The 25,309-nt window shown below is 36.3% G+C and overlaps 1 protein-coding gene across 2 annotated transcripts in view; it reads right to left on the reverse strand.

Annotated features, from left to right (window-relative positions):
- Positions 1–1,807: 1,807 nt before the first annotated feature.
- Positions 1,808–25,309, reverse strand: part of GABPB1 (GA binding protein transcription factor subunit beta 1) — a 69,043-nt gene continuing 45,541 nt past the window's right edge. Inside the window, exons 5-9 of one of the 2 annotated variants that reach the window (XM_068964086.1) lie at positions 24,767–24,878; positions 24,266–24,379; positions 10,713–10,898; positions 7,775–7,890; positions 1,808–3,260 (exon numbers count right to left, since the gene is read on the reverse strand). In XM_068964086.1, the coding sequence (XP_068820187.1) occupies positions 3,108–3,260; positions 7,775–7,890; positions 10,713–10,898; positions 24,266–24,379; positions 24,767–24,878 (681 nt within the window). In that variant the 3' untranslated portion in view covers positions 1,808–3,107. Of the gene's footprint in view, positions 3,261–7,774; positions 7,891–10,712; positions 10,899–24,265; positions 24,380–24,730; positions 24,879–25,309 lie in introns of both variants that reach the window. The other variant, XM_068964085.1, reaches the window with a different exon arrangement.

A 25,309-nucleotide genomic window follows, 5' to 3' on the forward strand; every position in this document is an offset into this window, starting at 1 on the left:
TTAAAACCCTAAAAGATGATACTGTTAAAGTGTTGCACTCAATAAGTCAGCAAACTTGGAAAACTCAGCAGTAGCCACAGTATTGGAAAAGGTCAATTTTTCTTCCAATCCCAAAGGGCAATGCCAAAGAATGTTCAAACTACAGTACAATTGCACTCATTTCACATGGTAGTAAGGTTATGCTCAAAAACCTTCAAGCTAGGCTTCATCAATACATGAATTGAGAACTTCTAGACGTAAAAGTTGAGTTTCAAAGAGGCAGAGGAACAAGAGATCAAACTGCCAACATTCGTTGCATCAAGGAGAAAGCAAGGGAGCTCCAGAAAAAGGTCCACTGCTGCTTCACTGACTACACTAAAGCCTTTGACTGTGTGGATCACAAAAAACTGTGGAACATTTTTAGAGAGATGGGAGTTCCAGACCACCTTACCTGTCTCCTGCAGGTCAAGAAGTAGCAGAATCAGACATGGAACAAACTGGTTCAAAATTGGGAAAGGCATACAATAAGGCTATATATTGTTACCCTGCATATTTAACTTATACGTAGAGTTCAGTTCAGTCACTCAGTTGTGTCCAACTCTTTGCAACCCCATGAACTGCAGCACACCAGGCTTCCCTGTCCATCAACTCACGGAGCCTGCTCAAACTCATGTCCATCAAATGTATGTAGAGTACATCATGCGAAATGCTAGGCTGGATGACTCAGAAGCTGGAATAAAGACGGCCAAAAGAAATATCAACCTCAAATATGATGATGATACCATTCTAATGGCAGAAAGTGAAGAGGAACTAAAGAGCCTCTTGATGAGGGTGAAAGAGAAGAGTGAAAAAGCTGGCTTGAAACTCAACATGAAAAAAAACAAAGAAAAAAACTAAGATGGTATCCGGTCACATCCCTTTATGGCAAACAGAAGGGGAAAAAGTGGAAGCAGTGACAAATTTTGTTTTCTTGGGCTCCAAAATCACTGCAGATCGTGGCTGCAGCCATGAAATTAAAAGATGCTCACTCCTCGGAAGGGAAGTTATGAACAACCTAGACAACATATTAAAAAGCAGAGACATCACTTTGCCAACAAAGGTCCCTATAGTCAAAGCTATGGTTTTTCCAGTAATCACATATGGATGAGACAGTTGGATCATAAAGAATACTGAGCATCAAAGAATTGATGCTTTCAAATTGTGTTGTATAAGACTCTCGATAGTCCTTGCTGCTGCTGCTGCTGCTAAGTCGCTTCAGTTGTGTCTGACTCTGTGCGACCCCATAGATGGCAGCCCACCAGGCTCCCCGTCCCTGGGATTCTCCAAGCAAGAACACTGGAGTGGGTTGCCATTTCCTTCTCCAATTGATAGTCCTTGAACTGCAACAAGATCAAACCAATCAATTCTAAAGGAAATCAACCCTGAATATTCACTGGAAAGACTGATGCTAAAGCTGAAGCTCCAATAGTTTGGCCATTTGATGAGAAGAGCCAACTCACTGGAAAAGATCCTGATGCTGGGAAAGACTGAAGGCAAAAGGAGAATAGGGTGGGCAGAGGATGAGATGGTTAGATAGCATCACTCACTCAAAGGACATGACTTTGAGCACACTCCAGGGGACAGTGGAAGACCTGGTGTGCTGCAGTCATGGAGTCGCAAAGAGCTGGACACGACTTAGTGACTCAACAGCAAGGGTGGAATATTGCCATAATACACAGAACAAACTTTTTAATGTGTGAAAAAATGTGGTCAAAATATAAGTCTACACTGAACATATGTGGAAAAGATATTTAATTGTAAAATAGAAAAGTAGGCCAGAGTACAGTTTTAAGGGTAACTGCTTCTTTATACAGTATAGGTAATCTAGAAGAATCTTAGGGTTAAACATTTTCATAAAGCAATAAAACATTTAAAAATAAACCAAGAAAAGAGCTTGAAGTTATGTTTTACAAAAAAAGCAACAGTATGTCAGAGTTTAATGTCCATACATTTGTGGAATTCAACAATACTGTGATAGAGCCAGTCACAGCACAGACTTACAGCTTTCACAGGGAGAAGATAAAGTTATGTTAGACATATCTATAGCATCACTGTAGTACAAAAAGTTCTTGTTCTACATACAAAAGCTTTTTTTTTTCCTGTAAGAATAATTTCCTGGGGGGGGAAATGAGTCCATGAAGTATTTCAGAAACCCATATGTTTTGAGTTTTCCAAAAACATTATCTTAAAATCCAGTGCCTTAAAGTGCTTTCATGTGGAAATCATGATGGAAGGCACAGAATAGTTTCACGTCCCCACTACGAAATTTTCAAAAAAGCATAAATTTTGCAGTTTGCAAATTCAAAATATCTTGTAAGCTGCTCCTTCCAAGAACATTGTCATTCCAATAAAACCAGCTGCTAGCTTACTTAGTTTCAAGGACCTACAGAATAAAAGGGTTTCTTTCTTTCCTAGTAACTTTCATCATCTTTGTGGGAAAAATAATACCTATGCAAGTGATGCATTCCAAAATTATAAAACATGCAGAATATGTACAAACAGAAAATTTTAAAAAATATTTGCTTCATATACATGTAAATCTACTTGGGTATAGCTGAAATTGAACAAATATAAAAATCTGCTTTCTAAAAAATGTTTTCAGAGAATCTGAGACAACTTAAAGCTGTACAAAGATTTCCTGGTAGAAATCTTCTCTTCATATAGAAGTTTATACCGACAGGAGTAATTCCAGCATCAGTCCACCACATAATTATTACACATTTGGTCTAATCAACAACGATCACCCTTAAAACTGTTCCATTTCTGAGAAATTAAGGTTTGTACTAATATCAAAAAGAATTCACAAAAACGGTGGCTTATTGTGTTTTTGGATCTCTTCAACAATCTTTATCAACTCATTTGGAACTGTAAAAAAAAAAACAACTTATTTACAGAATTCAGTTTTAAATACATTTCACAACTTCTCAAGTTTTATGTTACAAGAACTCAGAGCTCATGGCTTAAGTCCAATTATCCATCTGCAGTCTCTTCAGTTATCCTGTCTTTCCATGACTGCACCTTATCGTGTACAGTTCAAGATTGTATTCTTTCTTGACCAAAAGTAAACTCAAACTATATGTTCATTTCAATTAAACAGCTTCTTTATTAGTCTGAAGACGCGTCATAGCTTCTAATTTCTGTCTGTAGGCCTCTGCTTCCTGTTCTTTCTTTAGAAGTTGCTGTCGGTATTTCTGTGCTTCTCGATTAGCTTCATCCAGCTGTTTCTGAAGAGCTTCTCTCTCCTAATTAACAAAAAAAAAAGTTTTTTTTTTCATAACTGCACAAATACATTAACACATTCGAGCATATACCCTACAAATAAAGAAACTTGTAGTAGTTAAAAGTAGCCATCTACTGGTATTTCTGAGACATCTTGCCTTTTTAACCAATTCTCTTATAATTAAAGCCCTCATTTTGAGCTCCTCACTATGAGATAAAGGTTAGTTTCTGACCTCAAGGAAATTATTTGCTAATTAGAAATAAAACTAGCATGATGAACCCAAACTGGGTACCTGTATCTTTATACCAACTATAAAAACTAGTGAAAAACTTAAATAGGGAAATATGTAGCCACACCTCTTTACATCTTTATCTGTGAAGTTAAAAAGCTACTAATTATAAAAGAAATAGTATTCATTGAAAACCCATTATATATGTTGATTAACAAGGTGATTTCCAATAACAAGTCTCTAAGATAGATATTATGCCCATTTTACAGATGAGATAAATGAAGCTCAGAGATGATGTAGCTTTCCCTTAACACAATGAGTCAGGTTTATGAGGTTCTACTATTACTGTTTAAAACTGTCATTTTCTATGATAGCAAGCAAGATTCCTCACCTTCAAAATGAGGAGGGCTAGTCTAGATTAGCATTTCCTAAATTATACCAATTTACAAACCAGTAAAATATTCATTTCTCTATTGTGATGCATTATATATTGTAAAACACGTGTATTAAGTTCCTGAATAAGTTGAGAGGTGACACACAAATCTGGTCCAATGAAAATGATATTCTTTCTCCTCCTCCTCACTCTGCCCTTATACAGTTGTCTAAGGGAAAACATTTCAACTCCTTTCCCATACCTCAGGTAAGGAGATGGACAAAAACTCAACTTGCAGAGACCCAAGCTCAATCTCATCTCTGAAGCACAAGCCCTCTGAATGAGGTGGGGGCCAAGAGCAGAACTACTAGTCACAAAATGAGGCCAGGTTCCCACTGGACAAGACACTTAACCAGAGAGAACTGAAGGTAAAGGCAAGGGGTTGGCAGCTTGCTGGGAAAGAGGACACTATGAGGGTCTCTTCCACTCTCTCCTTGACCCATGTCCATTGGGAACACCAAAAGATTCCCTTCCCTTCACTATTCACATGGTCCATAAGAAGGAACATGTATACTAGTCCTGCCTTCCTGCGATCCCACTGCCTTCCCTACACTGGGAATGAAGCTAGAGCCAACATTAGTTTTTCCCATGAGTCCACCAAAAGTTGGAGTGATTGATTACATATGTAGTCTCCAAATTGTTCAATTACATAAAATGTACAGTAGAAGAAAGGTGTGCCTGTCATCTCCAAGTTAAGAAATGCCTAAGCCCTACCCTGCTACTCTTTTCTCCTTACTACAGGCAAGATGCCAACCTCATATAAGCAATGGACACCAGTCCCTGTCAGTGAACTGCAGGACTTTAAAAAGGGTGCAAGCTAGACCACCTTGCTCTATAGGAGAACACACAGCTGTGCATTTAAATGTTTTACAATTTTACCTATCCTAATAAGATCCTTTGCCAGTCAAAGTTTTGAATAGATAAAAACTTGCCCTGATTTGGTAGGAAATATTAGAAAAGATAAACTTCAAGGGATCTTATAAAATTAGCTATTTATTCACATTTAGAGCAAGAGATTCCCATTTCAGTTTATGAAACCAATAAGGAAGATTATTTATCTTACACTACAACTTCATGCCCAACAATATATTATTATTACATTAGGCAATAGAATAATGGAACAAAGGCTTTGAATTTGCTTTTTTATTTCCAAATAAGATTCTCAAATTCTGCTTCAACTATTAGCAATTATCTTTTAACAGTTTTATATGTGATTTTTCAAATTTATTTTACTTTACCTATTATAAAGCAAAAGAAATCATAATAGTCACTTATCTTCTACCATACCTCAGCGTAACTTTTAGAAGGTAATAATAATAGCAAGCTACTGAGCATTTACCATATGCTCACCACTGTACTAGTCCTTCACATGCATTCTCATTTGAACCTTACAACAATTTGATAATGTAGGTGCTATTATTTTTCCCTTCTTACTGATGGGGAAGCCAAGCCTTGAAAGGTTAAATAACTTGACCAATCACACTCAGAAAATTATCATTCAAACCTAAATTTGATTCCAGGCTCATATTCTTAATCATTAAATATTTTTTTAAAAAAGAAACTGAGGCAGGGTGTGTGAGCTGTCTGCTTGTGTGTAAATATCCTCTAACTGCCATGGGCAAAACACGATCCTATTTTTATAAATAAAGTTTTACAGAAATACAGCCATACCCACTCATTACCAAACTGTCTGCGGCTGCTTTTCCACTATGAAGGCTGAACAGAAGGCAAAACACATCCTATGGAATGTTTAGCATCATCCCCAGCCTCTATCCACTCAATGTCAGTGACATTTCCCTCACTGTGACAACCTGAAATGTATCCAGATATTGCCAAATATCCCCTGGGGTCAAAACTGCTCCAGTTCAGAACCAGTGATTTAGAGAAACTTTTGAGGTTTTTGGCCAAGCAACCACTTAGAAAGGAATATAAAAGTATATCCCTCAGACAACTCTACTGGTCATCTACGAAAATAAAGTCCAAAGAACTACTTCATGTACTCTAAGGAAATGGTTTAATGAAAACATTGGAGGTCTCTCTTCATTCTGTATCCCCTGCCCCCCTCTACCATCTCTGCTCACTCTGTGCTTCAAGGTTTCTCTGCAGTAGCTCTAAGATTATGCAACTTTGGCCTGAACATTTCTGGTGATGGCAAATAAGATTTCTATTACCAGATAACTCTAATTACAAAAACTGAGCTGAAACTCTAACTTCTTAAGTTCTTTATATCAAGGTAAAATTCCATCTCCCTGAAGTGCTGTCTACTTGGTTCTAGTTAATTTATATATCTCAGTTCATACTTCCTTGTTATTTTTAATTATTCTCCCTGGTTTCTGAAAGACTGTAGGTGGAATCAGGGTGAACTTTGAAGAAAACAGCAACTCTACCTGGTTGGTAGGTAAATAAAAGGTACAGGCTGCATATTCACTGTTTTAAAAATGGTGAACTGACATAAATCAACTCTACTCCAATTAAAAGAAATGCTGAATTGAGTCAGTTTATGTTCAATAAAAATTCAAGTAATTTAAAAGTAGTACATGACAAAATCTTCATTTTATATGTCAGAAAAAAATCAACTGATTTATCTGTAAAAGATATTAAAGATTATTAAATAATAAGTATACTGATACCATTCAATGAAATAAATGGTTAATTTCTAAGAATTTTAGTGTATTACTCTAAATTTTGAAGAAATAAAACAACACACCCTCAATAATTAAACATTACTAAACATCTGGTTAAACCATGAATTAAATTCTTAACTCAGTAATACCTACTTTGAGATTGCGGCCACTAGTTTTACATGTAAACGAATTTGGGCAAGAATATTTTCTAACTGTCCTCAGTTAGAATTATGTTGCCTTTAGGTGACATTTTAAAATATCCTCTTTTTTCTATAATAATAAGAACCTTAAAGAATTTCTAAATACTCACCAATATTTACTATTCACATATATTAGATATTATGAATGTGAATATAACAATAGGCTGACTTTTTTAACTCTCATAAAACCCCTAAAATGCAGATATTGTTATCCTAAATTCAAATGTGGGCGAAAATAAAACAGAAGTGCAGAAAGGTAAGATAACTTGCCTCAAAGCTAATAAGAGGGGCAAGAAGTGGGATTCAAATACAGCTCATTTAATTTCAAATCCAAACTTCTGTCTTTACATTGCAGTTGCTCTTTAAAAGTTATTCAAGAATGATCTTATTTTCATTTTGATGTAGTTAATTATAAAATTTTGGTAACAATTCTATTTACAGTAATGTGAGAAAAAATCTATGAGGTAACTATGGTATAGTCACATTTACAAACTAGTTTACAATTTCAAACTAGATTGGCAGACGTAAAAAAAAAAGGTGACCCTATCAACAGCTAGTCTACATGTAATTTCTTTAATGGACTCAACAGTGAAATAAGTGGTTATCTATGGCTTTTTCAAAAAAATAACTCAGTTGACAAACTCCAACATTCTCTAAGAGGATCTTCCAGCCCATATAGACATTTGCATTTTATTTGTGAAAGAAAAAAAATGTTTAGTCAATATATAGTGACACTCCCTTTAGTGACTGTGAGAATGATGTATGTAAATTTAATAGAAAATAAAGGATGAAGTGCAAAAACCAGACATTCCAATGTTACCATGATGAAAGACTGTTACAAACAGATTCTTCACTCATTCATTCATTCATTCAATATTTATTTATTGAAGGCTTGCTATATGAATAAGGCAAAAAAAATTAGACAAAAAAGTACTCATTCTATATCAAAACAATACTGTCAGTAATAAATATAAAAGACAAAAAAAAAAAAGCAGATGAAATTTATTTTGGATGACTGCAGCAAAGCACACCGGGTAAAAGACTCCTTACTTCTATCTCTGCAGACTCCACCCGGTTTTCAATTATTTCGATACATTGTCTTTTGGCTGGCGGTTCTTCACTTATAACAGTTTCTTCAGCAATGTCCGTTGCTGGTACTGTTAATACTAAAATGAAAAAATTTACTCATTACTTCATTTTCAGATAGGTTTAGAAGAATTAAAACTAGTCGATATTGTTGATGCAACTCATCTAAGATAAATATATTCCAAAACCAGGAATTTCATAACACTGATTTCCTTTTTATGAGAAATGTCCATATTTTTGTCAACTTCTTGGCTTTTTACTGAAAACTATCATTTAAAGTGCCTATTTTTTTCATTTCATAGACAATATATTCATTCATATGGCTCAAAATCAAAATATTTAACAAGCATATTTTGCTAACAGATAATTGCTTTTATTGGTTTCTTATGCATCGTTCTTGTGTTCATTCATGTAAAAATGAATATGAATTTGCAATTCTCTTTTTTCTCTTTCTTACATGAAAGTATCTGCTGTTTTCACTTCATATATCTAGGTACCTTTCATCAGTACTTACAGAGCTTTCTTTAATTTAGCTGCATTATATTCCACTATGTGGATACACTATTATGAACACTGTCTGTTCATAAGCCTTGCTCGTCCATTGGGTTGTTGGACTTTGCCCCAATTTTCCGTATCTATTTATACAAATGTAAATATACTGAGAGGGAGAGGATGTCCTTGCTTTGCATAACAGAGCAAGAACATAAAAATGAGTGTGCAAGCTTAAACTATGCAAAACAATCTTACTAATGATTGGGGAAAATACAACTGTCCCACAGCTTCTAATGTCAAAACATGAAAAACTCTCCTACTGTCATATATAAATGTAAACAAATGAAAAATAGTAAAACTATTAATTAAAAACACTAGAAATATTGAGAATTAAAGTATTTCTTTTAACTCATATCATACTACATTTAAAAATTTACTCAAAAAGAACTGAGAACTTTACATTTGTTTCACTGGACTGTCTTCATAGTATATATAATCACATGCCATTTATAATTTTAAATTATGAAGGCTTTAAATGTTTATATTAATATTCAGTCCCCTCATTGCTCTTCCTCCTCTTTCATCGATATAAATTTCAGATTCAGTTTGGCAAGTTCCAAAAAAAGACCTACTGGTTTTTATTATGGCCTAAATTTTGTCCCCCTCACAATTCAAATGTTTTAAGTCCTTCCTAATTCTCAGTACCTCAGAATGCATTTGGAGACAGGACCTTTAAAAAGGTTGAACAGGTAAAATTAGGTCATTTGAGTGGGTCCTAATACAGTATGACTGCTGTCCTTGTAAGAGGTTAGGCCGCAGACGGCATACACAGACCGAGGGATGACTCTGTAAGGACACAACAAGGAGGCAAACAGCTGTACCCAAGGAGAAAGGCCTCGGAAGAAACCAAACCTGCCAGTACCTTGATCTTGGGCTTCCGGCCTTCGGTACTGTGAGAAGGTAAATTTCTGTTAAGTCACCCAGACTGTGATAGTTTGTTATGGCAGTCCTAATAAATTAATACAGCCTTTCCCCCGCCCCCATCACATTACATTTATCAATCAGGTCAGGAAGAATTGAGAGCTTTATGACAGTGAGTCATTTGATCCAAAAACATGAGTTTCTTTCCATTTGTTCATCAATGAGATTAGTCTCTGTGTGTAATATCAAGTTTTGGAAACAGTGTTGTATTTGCTTAAAACAAATACTCTGAAAGCTTCTTTTTTTAAATATAAATTTATTTATTTTAATTGGAGTGAAAGCTTCTTCTTTTCTATATAGTTAGAATTAGTTCTTAAAGCTTGTGAAAGTACTTGGTCTTGATCCAAATCCTGGAGCACCTGCAGGAGAGAAAAGCCTCCCAGGCTCTACAGGTCAAGCATTTCCTCCTCCACTGCTAAAGAAACAAAATCTTTCCTTGAGACCCAGTCTCTCTGCAAGGCATACCTCCCTGCCACTCTCAATCAAACCTGGTTTAGGAGGACTTCTCCCTCCAGCCCTTCCCTTCCCCCACTTCCTTCATGGCCATGAAGAGGCTTAGTCTTTACAATCCTGAGTCATTTTCCAGAAGGTTATGTGTGCACATACTTCTCTTTTAGATCAGGGCAGGGATTGGGAAGTACTGGGTACAGGGTGATGCTTGCTCAGATAGGAACTTTCTGCACCTTCTCTTTCTGCTTCCTTCAGCTTTCATGTCTAGTCTATCTTAACCCTACTTGCAGCACTGCCCACTCAGACTGGGCCCTGTCTTGCTGGAAGTGTATATTTATTGCTGACTTCTGAGCTCAACTCCTTTTCTTGATGCACAACTATGGGTTTCCCTGAGGGTTCTCCTGCCCTGGCTTAGATTTTAAGACGTTTTTGGCAATCACTTAAAATATGGAATTTTGTGGTTTTCTCAGCCTTTTAGTTTGATTAAAATGTACCTGGGGCTTATGTTTCATCCATTTTATTACTACTTTCTTATTACTCAAAATGAAAAAAATGGGACAATTATCAACAAAGCTGCTAAAAGTTGCCACTGTGTCCAACTTCTTTTTAAGTAGTCTTTTCTCACATAGTGTTTTTACAAGCTCATACAATATCTGAATTGTATTAAATGGCCTAGGAAAGTACTGTCCTATACTGATATTGAAATATTTACTTAAGCTTGTTTTCCAATTAGAATATTTTGGGGAAGTTCCTCTTTCTACCTAATATACACTCAGAGAAAGCAAGCTAACTTTAATAGTAGCCTAAGTTGGACATAGCCTAGTGAGTGAACAACAAAGAAAATAAAATTAGGCAATTAAGTCTGTTGTAAAATGTTACAAAAACATAATTTAAGGCAAAAATAAATGTTTTGAAAAACATGACACAATTTCCTGAGAATTAAGAATAAACACCATTTACGTAAATGCCTTCCACCAACCTTGTTGTCCATCTGGCATGGTCACAATGATGGGCTGACCTATTCCACTTGTTGGAATGGAGTGCAAATTTCCAAGCTGAATTCCATCTGTAACTATTGTGATGACTTGCTGACCCCCTGAACTAACTACTTGCTGAATTGCACCATCCACAGATTCTGCAGTAACTACTTCCTCCGTAGCCACTACTGAAAAAAAAAAAAAAGTGGAAATCAATGAACATACATAGAAGCATGAAGAGAAGTTTGTTTCTGCTCTGCTGCTTTTGCTGTCGTTGCTTCTTTCTTATGAGTGTGCTACTCGCTCAGCTGTGTCCGACTCTTTGTGACCCCGTGGACTGTAGCCCGCCAGGCTCCTCTGTCCATGGGATTCTCCAGGCAAGAATACTGGAGTGGGTTGCCAAGCCCTCCTCCAGGGGATCTTCCCAAACCAGGGATGGAACCCGGGTCTCCTGCATGGCAGGCAGATTCTTCACAATCTAAGCCCCCAGGGAAGCCATCTTTCTTATACAGGAGAGCTTACGTGGCTTTTAAATTCAGTCTCTAGTGGTGCTGTAGATACCTATATAAACAGCTGACTGCAAGTTCCACAATTTACATTAAAGGAGTTTCAGCTATATATGCATACATGTGTTTAAATAAACTGCCTTCATTTAATTCTATGAGGTGCAAAATTCATAAGATCTCCTCAGGTCACAGATAGGACAAAGTACTTATACCATCTTAATAAAATTCTAAAATCCAAAAAATAAAATATTGTATGTGGTGATACTCCATCTAAATTTACAAATGAGTTGATATACATTTCCCATCCAACAAAACATGGAGCTCTGTACTTCTCAAGCAGACAAAATAAACAGCATTCTCTTTTTGGATTGTGTGAGCAAGGGCTGCCTTTATAAGTGGCACATAGATCTGGTACTGCTGGATATCAAATAATACAGTAACATTTACATAAATAAAATTCAAAACTCAGACAGGATTCTGGCAGCTGAAAACAGCAGCACTCCAGGTCTTGCCTAGATAAAGAAATTGCCAAAACCCTTTCCCACAGGCAATTCTATACCCAACTACTGATCCCAAAAGATATACTCACAAACATTCATAGCAGCTTTACTCATATTAGTCAAAAACTTGAAACAAATCAGATATCCATCAAAAGCAGAATGAATAAACAAACTATGGTAGATTCACACACTGGAATACTACATAGCAATTAAAGTGACTAAATACAAAACATGGATAAATCTGGCAAAAAAGCATACTGGGTGGTGTAAATCAGACACAGTATACATAATGAGTACTTTCCATCTATGAACTGAGCAATGAGATTAGACAAGAGTATTTACCTTGTGACAATTCATTAAACTATACATTAACAGATTTTTATATATATATATATACACACACACACACGTTACACATTTTTCAAAAAGGCATCAAAAGGAAAAATGATAGCAAATGGATTATAACACATTAAATTTTTTAAAAATCCATTTATCCATGATAATATCTCATGAAAGAAGAGGGAAAGGGGGAAAGAACTACGATCTTCTTGATAGAAGAATGACGTTAATTAACAAAAGAAGAAAAATTATCACTGTTAACCCCCAGTGTAATAACTTATTTAAGAAAGTATCACCAATGGATGTTAAAAAAAAAAACAATGGTGAAATGTTTTTGAGAAACAAAATGTTCAAATGAATCTACAGAGTTCATAAAGAACAAGCAAGAGGGAGTTCCCTGGTGGTCCTGTGGCTAAGACTCCATGCTCCCAACAAAGGGAGCTAGATCTGGTCAAGGAACTAAATCCCATGTGCCACAACTAAGACCCTCCATAGCCAAATAAACAAATTTTTTTAAGTACAAAAAAAAGAAAAAAAAAAAAAACAAGCAATACAGTAGGACTATCCTAGTTTGGGATAGACAAAATAATTGAATACAGTGTGTGAACTCTGACTGGATCCCAGATGAAAACAAACCATTATAAAGGACATTTGGGGGCTGAGGAAACTTGAATATGAATCACATGTCAGATAGTATTACTAAATTAATGTTTATGTTTTTAGAAAACAGAATGGTGAATATGTAGGAGGTGTCCATGTTCTTGGTAGATACACGCTGAAGAATTTAAGGATAAAGTGCCATGATGCCTGTAACCTACTTTCAGATAATTTGGCAAAATAAAAGCATGTGTCTGTGTGTGAACATGCTGTGGTGGCAAGATGTTAACAGGTGTGAATACAGGTACAAGATATAAAGTTCACCCTTCAATTTTTCTATGAAAAAAAAGTTTTAATATAACTAATTCTGAAAAAGGAAATGACAAAAAAAAAACTATTTCTAAATAATATGGTTCTCTGAAATGTGTTATTTGAGGTAACACTTTACCAAAAGTGTAATGAAATAAAATAATTCTCTCCTAAAGTCATGCTACCCTTTAGATACACATTTACTCTGAAACATGCTAAGCTGCTACCAACTTCCAGCAGAACAACATGGATATCAACAACCACAGGATTCACTGAATACAGATATGCCTTAATTAAACAAACTCTTTAAAAAAAAAAAAAAAAAGGCAAGATAGGTACCGGGACCCTAGTTTTCAAGGATGAACTCATGGCAAGAGATATGGCTGTAACTCGGCGACTCTGTTACTTGGGTAATCAGAGATCACAATACAAACCACAGATGATATTCAAAATGCAAACAATCTTTATGTTTTCGGTTCTCTCATTTTTGTTTGTCTTAAACTATAATTATACTTTATCACCAAGCACTTAAGAAAATTTCAGGAAGATAATTATAAAATGAAATGTAGGGCATAAAACAGTAATATATTCGATAGAATAACTACTGAGGTTTTCAAACACATTAACTATTGCTTTGATTTTTCTTTTAAATATCCATATGAAAAAGAAATATTCACTCTGGATGAATGGTACCTGTAAGTAGCAAATATTTCTAAAACATAATGATACATAAGAAATTTCTGAGATCACACATAATCAAGACACAGCTTGAACTTTCATCTTTGTATTCTTTGCAATGACTATCATTAAGATAACAGAGTTCTGGCCTTTCATCTAAAAAGCTTTCTTTTTAAGTTGTACTTTGGTGAAGAATTAAGAAAAAGTTATAAGGAAACCAATTATGTAAGAAAACAAAGTACCCCCTGATTAATCCTAAGAACAACCTAACAGTGAAGTGTTGAAACATATTAAGAATAAAAGAGAAAACCTAAAAACTTTACAAAGAATGTCATTAAAAAAAACTATAAATCCACAGATATATCCAAATATAAAACCCCTAGATAAAACAAAATAACTAATAAATATTCATTGCTAATTTAAAAGTCAAGCTGTAATATACAAAGAGAGGCTAGATAACCTGCAGCATCTTTGAAAATATTTGAGACCTCTTGTTCAACATAACTTTTCAATTTTAATGCCATAAAATTCAACTAAGATAAGGAAAAAACTGTCTTTGAGGTATTCTTAAAAGACTGAAAATTCTATGTATATAAACATTTCAACAATAAAATAGAAACTATGCTTACTGAAGAAAAGCATAACATTTTGAAAGTATTATCGCCTGAATTCGAACCTGAAATTAAAAAAAAAAAAACACAAAAACAGGCAAAAACAAAACAATATTATGAGCTCCACTAACTTATCCCTGAAAGCCAATTCACTATGAGGAGAAAGGAGGGAAACAACCACCAGACTCTTTATACCTTTGGAAAAACCACTGTATTAACAATTAGTCAAAGTTGCACTAAAGACAAAAAGAAGGGTAGTCACAGATACTCATTTAGTCAAGGGATTATAAAGCTGTGCCACAAGAAAAAAAATAAGTCTAAGCAATGCAACATCAATATAAGACTGCAAACAAGAGCCATAAAATAGTTTTATGAGAGCTAATTTCAAAAGGACTAAAACTACACTGTATATGTAAGGCCTGCTGCTGCTACTGCTAAGTCACTTCAGTCATGTCCGACTCTGTGCGACCCCATAGACGGTAGCCCAGCAGGCTCCCCTGTCCCTGGGATTCTCCAGGCAAGAACACTGGAGTGGGTTGCCTACATCTAACAATTCTAACTTCCAATTCTATATCCAAATAAAGTGTAAGTGAAAGTCATTCAGTCGTGTCTGGCTCTTTGTGACCCTATGGACTGTGGAATTCTGCAGGCCAGAATACCAGAGTGGGTGGCCTTTCCCTTTTCCAGGGGATCTTCTCAACCCAGGAACCCAGGTCTCCCGCATTGCAAGCAGATTCTTTACCAGCTGAGCCACAAGGGAAGACAAAGAATACTGGAGTGGGTAGCCTATCCCCCTTTTCCAGCAGACCTTCTCAAACTAGGAATCGAACAAGGGTCTCCTGCATTACAGGTGGATTCTTTACCAACTGAGCTATGATCTAAATAACTCTCAACTCTATTCACTTCATATTATCTCTTTGCCAGATCTTAATCCATGCTACCATTATTTCTTCCCCAGGTGACTGCAACAGACTCCTAACTAAACTCCCTTTAGTTTCATGCACAGGAAAATATACTAAGAGAACATTTCAAATACGTATGTTTCAGGAAGATGTTTTGCTTTTTCTAAAATTAGTGAAATGAGAGCATAAGAAAAAAATAAAGAAGCATATTTTAAGGAAACCTCTGCACAACTTTGGAGAAGGAAATGGCAACCCACTCCAGTACTTTTGCCTGGAAAATTCCATGGACTGAGGAACCTGGTAGGCTACAGTCCGTGGGGTCACAAAGAGTCGGACACGACTGAGCGACTTCACTTCACTCACTCTGCACAACTTTCCAGTCAAGTGAAATGGTCAATTGTGTCTAAACATATAGAACTCCTACATTATTTTCTGATGGTAAATCTCTTACCTGGCTAGGTAACTACTATGACAAATCAAATAAAGCAAAAGAACCTAAATGCTAACAAGAAAAAATGAACCAAAACTAGACTGCAAATCAGATTTATTTGGGATAAGAAGACAAAATATCAGACAAAAGAAAAATATAATTCTTAAAATTATCAAGCACTATGATGGTAACTTCCAGCAAATAGAAACCTTCTTAACTTAGAGGTGAGTTAACAGATGAAAAAGAAACGCATTCCCTCAGTTTAAATAGATGTCCACATTTAGTCCCCTGACAGAGTGTATATACATATACATTTTTCATAAAGAGGTAATATTTTCTTTAAATCAAAATTTTATCAAAGCTTACTAATCAGCACCTGCTAACATACAATTTCATAGGAGAAGCTATAATCTATAAAATTTTTCGGTTTGGGCAGAAATCAGTATACCAAGTAACAGTGTATACAAATAAAGAAAAACTTATAAGAGGCCCATGAGTTACAGATAAATAAACCTTACTGAATCTATAGACTATGACAGTGAATAATTACTCTGTTTTATATTTGAAGTACTCAAAATGATAATATCCTTCTCACGTCAATTTGAGACATATGATTTTGACAATATCACATTTTTGTTTTAATTATACCCTAATTGAACCAGAAATGAAAGAGACACGTGTACCCCAATGTTCATCGCAGCACTGTTTCTAATAGCCAGGACATGGAAGCAACCTAGATGTTCATCAGCAGATGAATGGATAAGAAAGCTGTGGTACATATACACAATGGAGTATTACTCAGCCATTAAAAAGAATACATTTGAATCAGTTCTAATGAGGTGGATGAAACTGGAGCCGATTATACAGAGTGAAGTAAGCCAGAAAGAAAAACACCAATACAGTATACGAACGTATATATATGGAATTTAGAAAGATAGTAACGATAACCCAGTATGTGAGACAGCAAAAGAGACACAGATGTATAGAACAGTCTTTTGGACTGTGTAGGAGAGGGCAAGGGTGGGATGATTTGGGAGAATGGCACTGAAACATGTATAATATCATATGTGAAACAAATTGCTAGTCCAGGTTCAATGCATGATACAGGGTGCTCGGGGCTGGTGCACTGGGATGACCCAGAGGGATGGTAAGGGGAGGGAGGGGGGAGGGGGGTTCAGGATGGGGAACACATGTACACCCATGGCAGATTCATGTCAATGTATGGCAAAAACCACTACAATATTGTAAAGTAAATAAATAAATAAAACTGAAAAAAAATAATATAAAGAGGGAAAAAAAATTATATCCTAATTACCTGAGGCTTGCTCCTTAATAAATCAATTCTTAAAAAGATTAAGCAGCAGTATCAGTGACTCAATTCAGTAGCTCAGTCATGTCCGACTCCTTGTGACCCCATGGACTGCAGCAGGCCTGGCCTCCCTGTCTATCACCAACTCCTGGAGTTTATTCAAACTCATGTCCATTGAGTTGGTGATGCCATCCAACCATCTCATCCTATGCCATCCACTTCACCTCCCACCTTCAATCCTTCCCAGCATCAGGGTCTTTTTAAATGAATCAGTTCTTTGCATCAGGTGGTCAAAGTATTGGAGTTTCAGCTTCACCATCAGTCCTTCCAATGAATATTCCAGACTGACTTCCTTTAGGATGGACTGGTTGGATCTCCTTGCAGTCCAAGAATACACAGAGGAACTATTCAAAAAAGATCTTCACGACCCAGATAATCATGATGGTGTGATCACTCACCCAGAGCCAGACATCCTGGAATGCAAAGTCACGTGGGCCTTAGGAAGCATCACTGCGAACAAAGCTAGTAGAGGTGATGGAATTCCAGTTGATCTATTTCAAATCCTAAAAGATGATGCTGTGAAAGTGCTGCACTCAATATGCCAGCAAATCTGGAAAACTCAGCAGTGGCCACAAAACTGGAAAAGGTCAGTTTTCATTCATTCCAATCCCAAAGAAAGGCAATGCCAAGAATGCTCAAACTATGGCATAATTGCACTCATTTCACACACTACTCAAGTAATGCTCAAAATTCTCCAAGCCAGGCTTCAACAGTACATGAACCATGAAATTACAGATGCCCATGCTGGATTTAGAAAAGGCAGAGGAACCAGAGATCAAATTGTCAACATCTGTTGGATCATTGAAAAAGCAAAAGCTCCAGAATAACATCTACTTCTGCTTTACTGACTATGCTAAAGCCTTTGACTGTGTGGATCACAACGAACTGTGGAAAATCCTTAAAGAGATGGGAATATCAGACCACCTGACCTGCCTCTTGAGAAATCAGTAGGCAGATCAGAAAGCAAGTTAGAACTGGACATAGAACAACAGACTGGTTCCAAATCAGGAAAGGAGTACGTCAAGGCTTGCAGAGTACATCATGATAAATGCTGGGCTGGATGAAGCACTATCAATAACCTCAGATATGCAGATGACACCACTCTTATGGCAGAAAGTGAAGAACTAAAGAGCCTCTTGATGAAAGTGAAAGAGGAGAGTGAAAAAGTTGGCCTCAACATTCAGAAAACAAAGATCATGGCATCTGGTCCCATCACTTCATGGGAAAAAGATGGGGAAACAGTGTCAGACTTTATTTTGGGGGGCTCCAAAATCACTGCAGATGGTGACTGCAGCCATGAAATTAAAAGACACTTGCTCCTTGAAAGAAGTTATGACCAATCTAGACAATGTATTAAAAAGCCGAGACATTACTTTACCAAGGAAGGTCCATCTAGTCAAAGCTATGGTTTCTCCAGTAGTCATGTATGGATGTGAGAGTTGGACTATAAATAAAACTGAGCACCGAAGAACTGATGCTTTTGAACTGTGGTGTTGGACAAGACTCTTGAGAGTCCCTTGGACTGCAAGGAGATCCAACCAGTCCATCTTAAAGGAAATCAGTCCTGAATATTCAGTAGAAGGACTGATGCTGAAGCTGAAACTCCAATACTTCGGCCACCTGATGCAAAGAACTGACTCATTTGAAAAGATTCTGATGCTGGGAAAGATTGAAGGTGGGAGAAGAAGGGAACGACAGAGGATGAGATGGCATCACTGACTCAATGGACATGAATCTGAGTAAACTCTGGGAGTCGTTGATAGACAGGGGTTGCAAAGAGTCGGACACGACTGAACGACTGAACTGAACTGTTGTTCCATGTCCAGTTCTAACTGTTGCTTCCTGACCTGCATACAGATTTCTCAGGAGGCAGATCAGGTGGTCTGGTATTCTCATCTCTTCAAGAATTTTCCACAGTTTGTGGTGATCCACACAGTCAATGGCTTTGGTGTAGTCAATAAAGCAGATGTTTTTCTGGAACTCTCTTGCTTTTTCAATGATCCAACAGATGTTGGCAATTTGATTTCTCGTTCCTCTGCCTTTTCTAAATTCAGCTTGAACATCTGAAAGTTCACAGTTCACATACTGTTGAAGCCTGGCTTGGAGAATTTTGAGCATTACTTTGCTAGCATGTGATATGAGTGCAATTGTGCAGTAGTATGAGCATTCTTTGGTATTGCCTTTCTTTGGGACTGGAATGAAAACTGATCTTTTCCAGTCCTGTGGCCACTGCTGAGTTTTCCAGATTTGCTGGCATATTGAGTGCAGCACTTTCACAGCATCATCTTTTTGGATTTGAAGTAGGTCAACTGGAATTCCATCACCTCCACTAGCTTTGTTCGTAGTGATACTTCCTAAGGGCCACTTGACTTTGCGTTCCAGGATGTCTGGCTCTAAGTGAGTGATCACACCATCATGATTATCTGGGTCATGAAGACCTTTTTTATAGTTTTTTTGTACAGTTTTTCTTTCATCTTCTTATACCAAAGTAGCAGTATACTCAACTATTAAAGCTATTAAGAAAGCCATTCCTCTCTCCTACATCTTTTCCTTAGAAGAGATTCACCTATGCACCCCATAAATAGTTGAATAAATATTAAATTACACATATAAATGAAATAAGAAATATATATTATTCAAGCAAATCTTTGCTGTAGTGCACTCACAATCTTTAGATAGTTTTTATATCCAACTTATTAGTAGTAAGAAATAGATCTTTTATGATTTGCATCAAATTCTTAAATTTTGGTGTGCCACCAGAGTCATTTTTAACACATTAAAAATACAGATGTCAGGGCCTCACCCTAACCTTACTGAATCAGAATCCACTGGGAAAGAACTGGGACAAATGAATTATTGAGAAGGTGACTCTGATTCACAAAAAATTTAAGAAAGCTGCTCTTATTATATTATCATATTAATTCAAACTACATAACTGAGAGGAGTTTAAATTAGTAGAAAACTTGAATCACAGAATATTTAAAGGACTACAGCTTTCTAATCATTGGGTACATAAATTAACAAGATCATTTCCAACTATCTCCAAGCAAAAATTCTACTAGTTTTAATAATAGAAAATGACAACTATTAATGTTTGAGTTGCCTGATATTTCTCCTGAATTATCCCATTCCAACATTATGAAGGATGTTTTACTTATTTTTTTGATTTTTAAAAAAAATTTTTGAACCCCCCCACAGGGCACGTGGCATCTTAATTCCCCAACCAAGTATCAAACTCACGTCCCCTGCATTAGAAGAGCAGAGTCTTAACCACTGGACCACCAGGGAAGTTCCTATAAAGGATGTTTTAAACAAGCATTTTGTAAACTGTGGATGCATACTTTTTGTTGTTGTTTAATCGCCAAGTTATTTCCAACTCTTCTGCCACCCCATGGACCGTAGCCCACCAGGCTCCTCTCCTCTTCCCAAGCAAGAATACTGGAGTGGGTTGCCATTTCCTTCTCCAGTTGATCTTCCCGTCCCAGAGATGGAACCCTCATATTCTGCTTGGCAGGCAAGTTCTTTACCACCGACACCCCAGGGAAGCCCTGATACTTTTATTAGAGGCTAGAAATTTTTTCACTGATTTATTTCCAAAATGAGCTAATTTCATGTATCAAAAGACAGTTATATCCTCCCTTAAAAAGAAGTTAAAAATAAATAACTTAGCATTTTGATTGATGTATCACTTTCTTATGAGTTTGCTGAGTGAGTAGTCCCTTATATTAACTCAGGATATAATAATAAAATATTTCTGAAACCTTGAAGCTGAAAACTAAGCCTCATGGTCAATGACAGTATATTAATTCAGATGACTATTGTGACAACAAGATGGCATAATGCAAATAATGCAAGTAAAGCACTCAGCACGACAAGCTCATAGCAAGAACCCAGTACATACGACCCATCAAAAGTGAAACTGTTAGTCACTTGGTTGTGTCTGACTCTTTGCAACCCTGTGGTCTGTAGCCCACCGGGCTCCTCTGTCTATGGGATTCTCCAGGCAAGAATACTGGAGTGGGTAATCATTCCCTTCTCCAGGGGATCTTCCCAACCCAGGGATCGAACCCAGGTCTCTTGCATCACAGGAGGATGCCAAATTAAATTTATGACTTACATCAATTGTTTCATCATCTTTTTCTGGCCTCACCTGTACCAAGATAGAGCTGCTGCTGCTGCTAAGTTGTTTTCAGTCGTGTCCGACCCTGTGTGACCCCATAGGCGGCAGCCCACCAGGGTCCCCCATCCCTGGGATTCTCCAGGCAAGAGCAATGGAGTGGGTTGCCATCTCCTTCTCCAATGCATGAAAGTGAAAAGTGAAAGTGAAGTCGCTCAGTCATGTCCGACTCTTAGCGAACCCATGGACTGCAGCCCACCAGGCTCCTCCGTCCATGGGATTCTCCAGGCAAGAGTACTGGGGTGGGTTGCCATTGCCTTCTCTGCTAGTAATTATTTAATATAACTATGAAAATCAGCATAGGCCTATGGACTCAGGAACTGAAACAAAAATTTTTTAAAAACCAGTTTAATAAAAATGAACATTAGCACCAAACTCATCAGGGTATAATGAGACTTATCAAATTACTTTTTTGTACTTCTATTAGACAAAGAATTATGAAAATTAAGCATGGAGATTAAAAATTTAATCAAACAAGTTAAATGCTTAGCAAAACAAAGGTTTATGAGGAAAGAACAAAACTGGAAATATTTACATAAAAATACTAGTAAGGAAGTAATTTAGTAACAGACTCTAATCAAACATTGGCAATCCAAAGTTATATTTGCTTGTAACATCAAGAAGACGGAGGTATCATTGGGTTTCACAGTGAAAGCATTATACTAGACTGATTTCCTTTATGATGTTCTCATTCAACTAACATTAAGATTTGTTTTATACATCAAAGATGTTTCTAACATAATCATGAAAGAATGTTTTAAAGCCATAGTTCAAATGAAACAGCATGGTTTCCTAGACTATCATAAGCACCAATTTTCTATATATAGGACCATATATGCCAGCTAGCCTCCATTTCAAATGCAGTTCACTTGCTGCTAGTCTGGTTATGTAGTATCAGAAGACATGTTTACTGTACTACTTAGCACCAGTAAAAGGAAAGAATCTGAGCAGTACCAATTAGTGTACTGAGGGTTCTTATATTTTGTTCTTTAGCCATTTAAAAAGGACAAAAAGGAAGACATTTATTTCAACAGACTGTTTCAACAGATATACCTCAGAAGTAACAGTAGTGATAATGACAAATATTTATTCTTACCACAAACCAAATTATAACCTGAAGAAACTGCATAGAGGAAACAGTGTATTTGGTAGTCACAGACACACAACTTAGGAATAAGTCAGACCTTGAGCACAAACTTCCTTTCATCACTAAATAGCCTTGCTACTTTGTGCAAAACTATTCAACCTTTACAAAACCTCAATTTCATCATATATAAATGGAAGTATTAGTTAATTTCCCAGATCCTGAGATGTCCTTGAAAAATCATACAACATTTCTAAATTAGGATGAGTCTGACAACTGATATCAATGGAAACTAGACAGCCAAGAGGCAGAGAAATAACTTGACTGAGCATGTGCAAACCAACCTGTGAGAAGATATTTCTTTATGTGATTACACACCTCAGCTGAGTTGTTTATACTGGCGTCAATGTACTCACCTGAACTTAAACTTAATTCAAACTCTTAAAATATCTTCAGAAAGATCCCACTATGATGTAGCAGTGAAATGAAAAATTAAGTCACATGCAATAAAAGTCAACTATTATTACCAATTCTCTCAGACTAGACCACACATAACATTTTCAAAGGTTGAAGAAAAGTTGTTATGACCAATTCATGGAGCCAAACGTCTAAATGCCAAAACTTCCAGCTGACTTTGAAGAAAGGATTCATTTACAGTGATATGTACTTTAATAAAGGCAAAAAAATTTACAAGTTTAATCAAACAGAAACCCTCCAATGAAATTAACTTTCTTTGATATGCTTTTGCAGTTACAAAGGTTCTGAAGAGATCCTTTGGCATAGGGCATAAAAGCCACACGTCAATAGGATGATGCACATAAGCTACTAACGTGAAAAGGGGATTCAGAAAAATCTTCAGATTCCCAAATACAAAGGTTGAGATTCAAACACTGATTACAATGCTAAAGAAGCTGGAGAATGAAGAAATGTTTACTATCACTAGTTGGGAGTGGAGCTGTGGGGAGAAGGGAAGGGAGGAAGGTAGGGAGGGAGAGAGAGAGAAAGGAGAGAGATAGGTACTCCCTCCCTAAAAACTACGTCCTCCAATCATCACCTTAAAGACACAAATCCAGTAATATCTACCTTCAATCTTTTTGGTGAAGATTAAATGAGATCATAAATAAAATGTTTGCCACAGTGCAAAGCACACACCAAACTAAACTGAACTGAAAGCACACTCAGTAAACATGCAGTGAATTGTTGTTATTATTAGTAGTCACATTTTTAAAAAAATTAATTTAAATGATGAAAAACAACAAATTATTATTTATTTTCATAAGCACTGTCCAAATACAGTGGCTTAAACTACAGTAAGAAAAATAATTTTGTGGAGTTTTTTAAAATTCTTTAATTAAAAAAAAAAATTTCACTTACATAATTACAGCAAAAACTAGTTTGGTTAAGTATTGGGTTGGCCAAAAAATTCTTTTGGGTTTTTCAATAACACCCAAACGAACTTCTTGGCCTGCCGAATTTAATTAGGTAAACCTTATAATATAATATAAGGTAAACCTTATCTAAATTGGCTATTAATATTGTTTGTAATCATTTAACCCCAGGTTACCCTGTAACGGTGGTTGTGGGTATGCTACTTCCTAATTTTGTCAGTCATTAAGATTTTATGTCATTCTAATAGAACTGCCAAAATTTTAAAGTTATGAGAAAGACAGCAAGTTCATATATATTTATCTACTTTTTACACAAAGTCACAGACTAGTAAAACAAAGCTAAACTGGGTAAGCAGACATGTTTCCCGTGAACCATACAAGTTTGTTTCTAATTTTAATTAACTTTAATTGATTGCCAAAATTTTATATCTTTTTAAAACCCAGATTTTCAGCTTCGCATGAAAAAAAACAGAACCTGGCGACATGGACCAAGCATCTAATAAGATCAGCTGAGCTGGTAGCGTGCACCCTCATCTGGCCCGACTCTTCTCAGATGGCCATAAACTCAACCCTACCCTCTTTCACCTTTTAAATTTTCTTCCTGGCCTTTGTCAATATTTGAATCTCCAACTTCTGATGTACAAATTTTGACTTATTTTTCTAACCTGGAGTTTCGGAAGAATTGGACAATGGAGCAGATGCTTCAGCTAAGGCAGCTAATGTAGCTAATACTGATGTAGAGGAGTTTCCAAACTGAACAGCAGACACACCCGTTTCATCTACAAGAAAGGAGAAAACAGGTTTGAATCTTTAAGGAATTTAATCTAGTGCATTTTTCTGACAAACTACTTTACTTTATTCAATTGTTAAATGAAGCTTAGATAGTATTAGTTTTGTGAAACAAGCTTGGATAGCATTCGTTTTTGAAAGGTCATATTGCAGTATGTTTTGCAATATCACCTTTCTATAGATCATTTTTCTCATAAAAGTTTGATTTTTGTCAATTATAAGAAAGAAAACCAAGGTGGCTAATATAATCTTACCCTTATTCTCCAACAGTCCTTTCTTAAAAGGATGTATACCTACTAAAGCATAAAATCCCAACAGCTATCCTATATGCATCTCAATACCTGTTGCCTTGGATGAATTTTCTGAAGATACCAGACCTGTTAGGTTCACCACCCCTCCAGGTCCAATGATAAACTGTGGTGTTGCAGCATGTATCGTCACAGTGTCGGGACTCTCTGGGTTTGTGTTGATTTGGTTCTGCATAGCAATCTAGGCAACAAATTACCAGAGCTGTTTTCAGAATTACAGAACATACAGCAGACTTTTAGTATCACACAAACACAAATATAAAGGAACATTCTGTAATCTAAGAAAAATTATATAATACAAATGGAAAGCTTTGTTTATGGTCTATTGAAAGTACAGAAGTAAATCATAGGTATGGACTTATATCCTAATTTTCCTCATTAGATAAAGCAGCAAAAATCCCACGCGAGGAGAAATTAGTATCTGAGAGACTTTTACAGAACACAGTTGAGGGAATTCCCTGGTGGGCCAGTGCTTAGGAAAAAATGCTAAGGGTGTAGGTTCAACTCTTGGCTAGGGAACTAAGATCTTGCAAGCTGTGCAGAGGGGAAAGGAAAAAAAATTAAAAATACATATATGTATGTATCTATTACAACTGACAGATATTCTGCTGC

This window comes from Capricornis sumatraensis, chromosome 2 (genome assembly GCF_032405125.1).
Source record: "Capricornis sumatraensis isolate serow.1 chromosome 2, serow.2, whole genome shotgun sequence".
Classification (NCBI taxonomy): domain Eukaryota; kingdom Metazoa; phylum Chordata; class Mammalia; order Artiodactyla; family Bovidae; genus Capricornis; species Capricornis sumatraensis.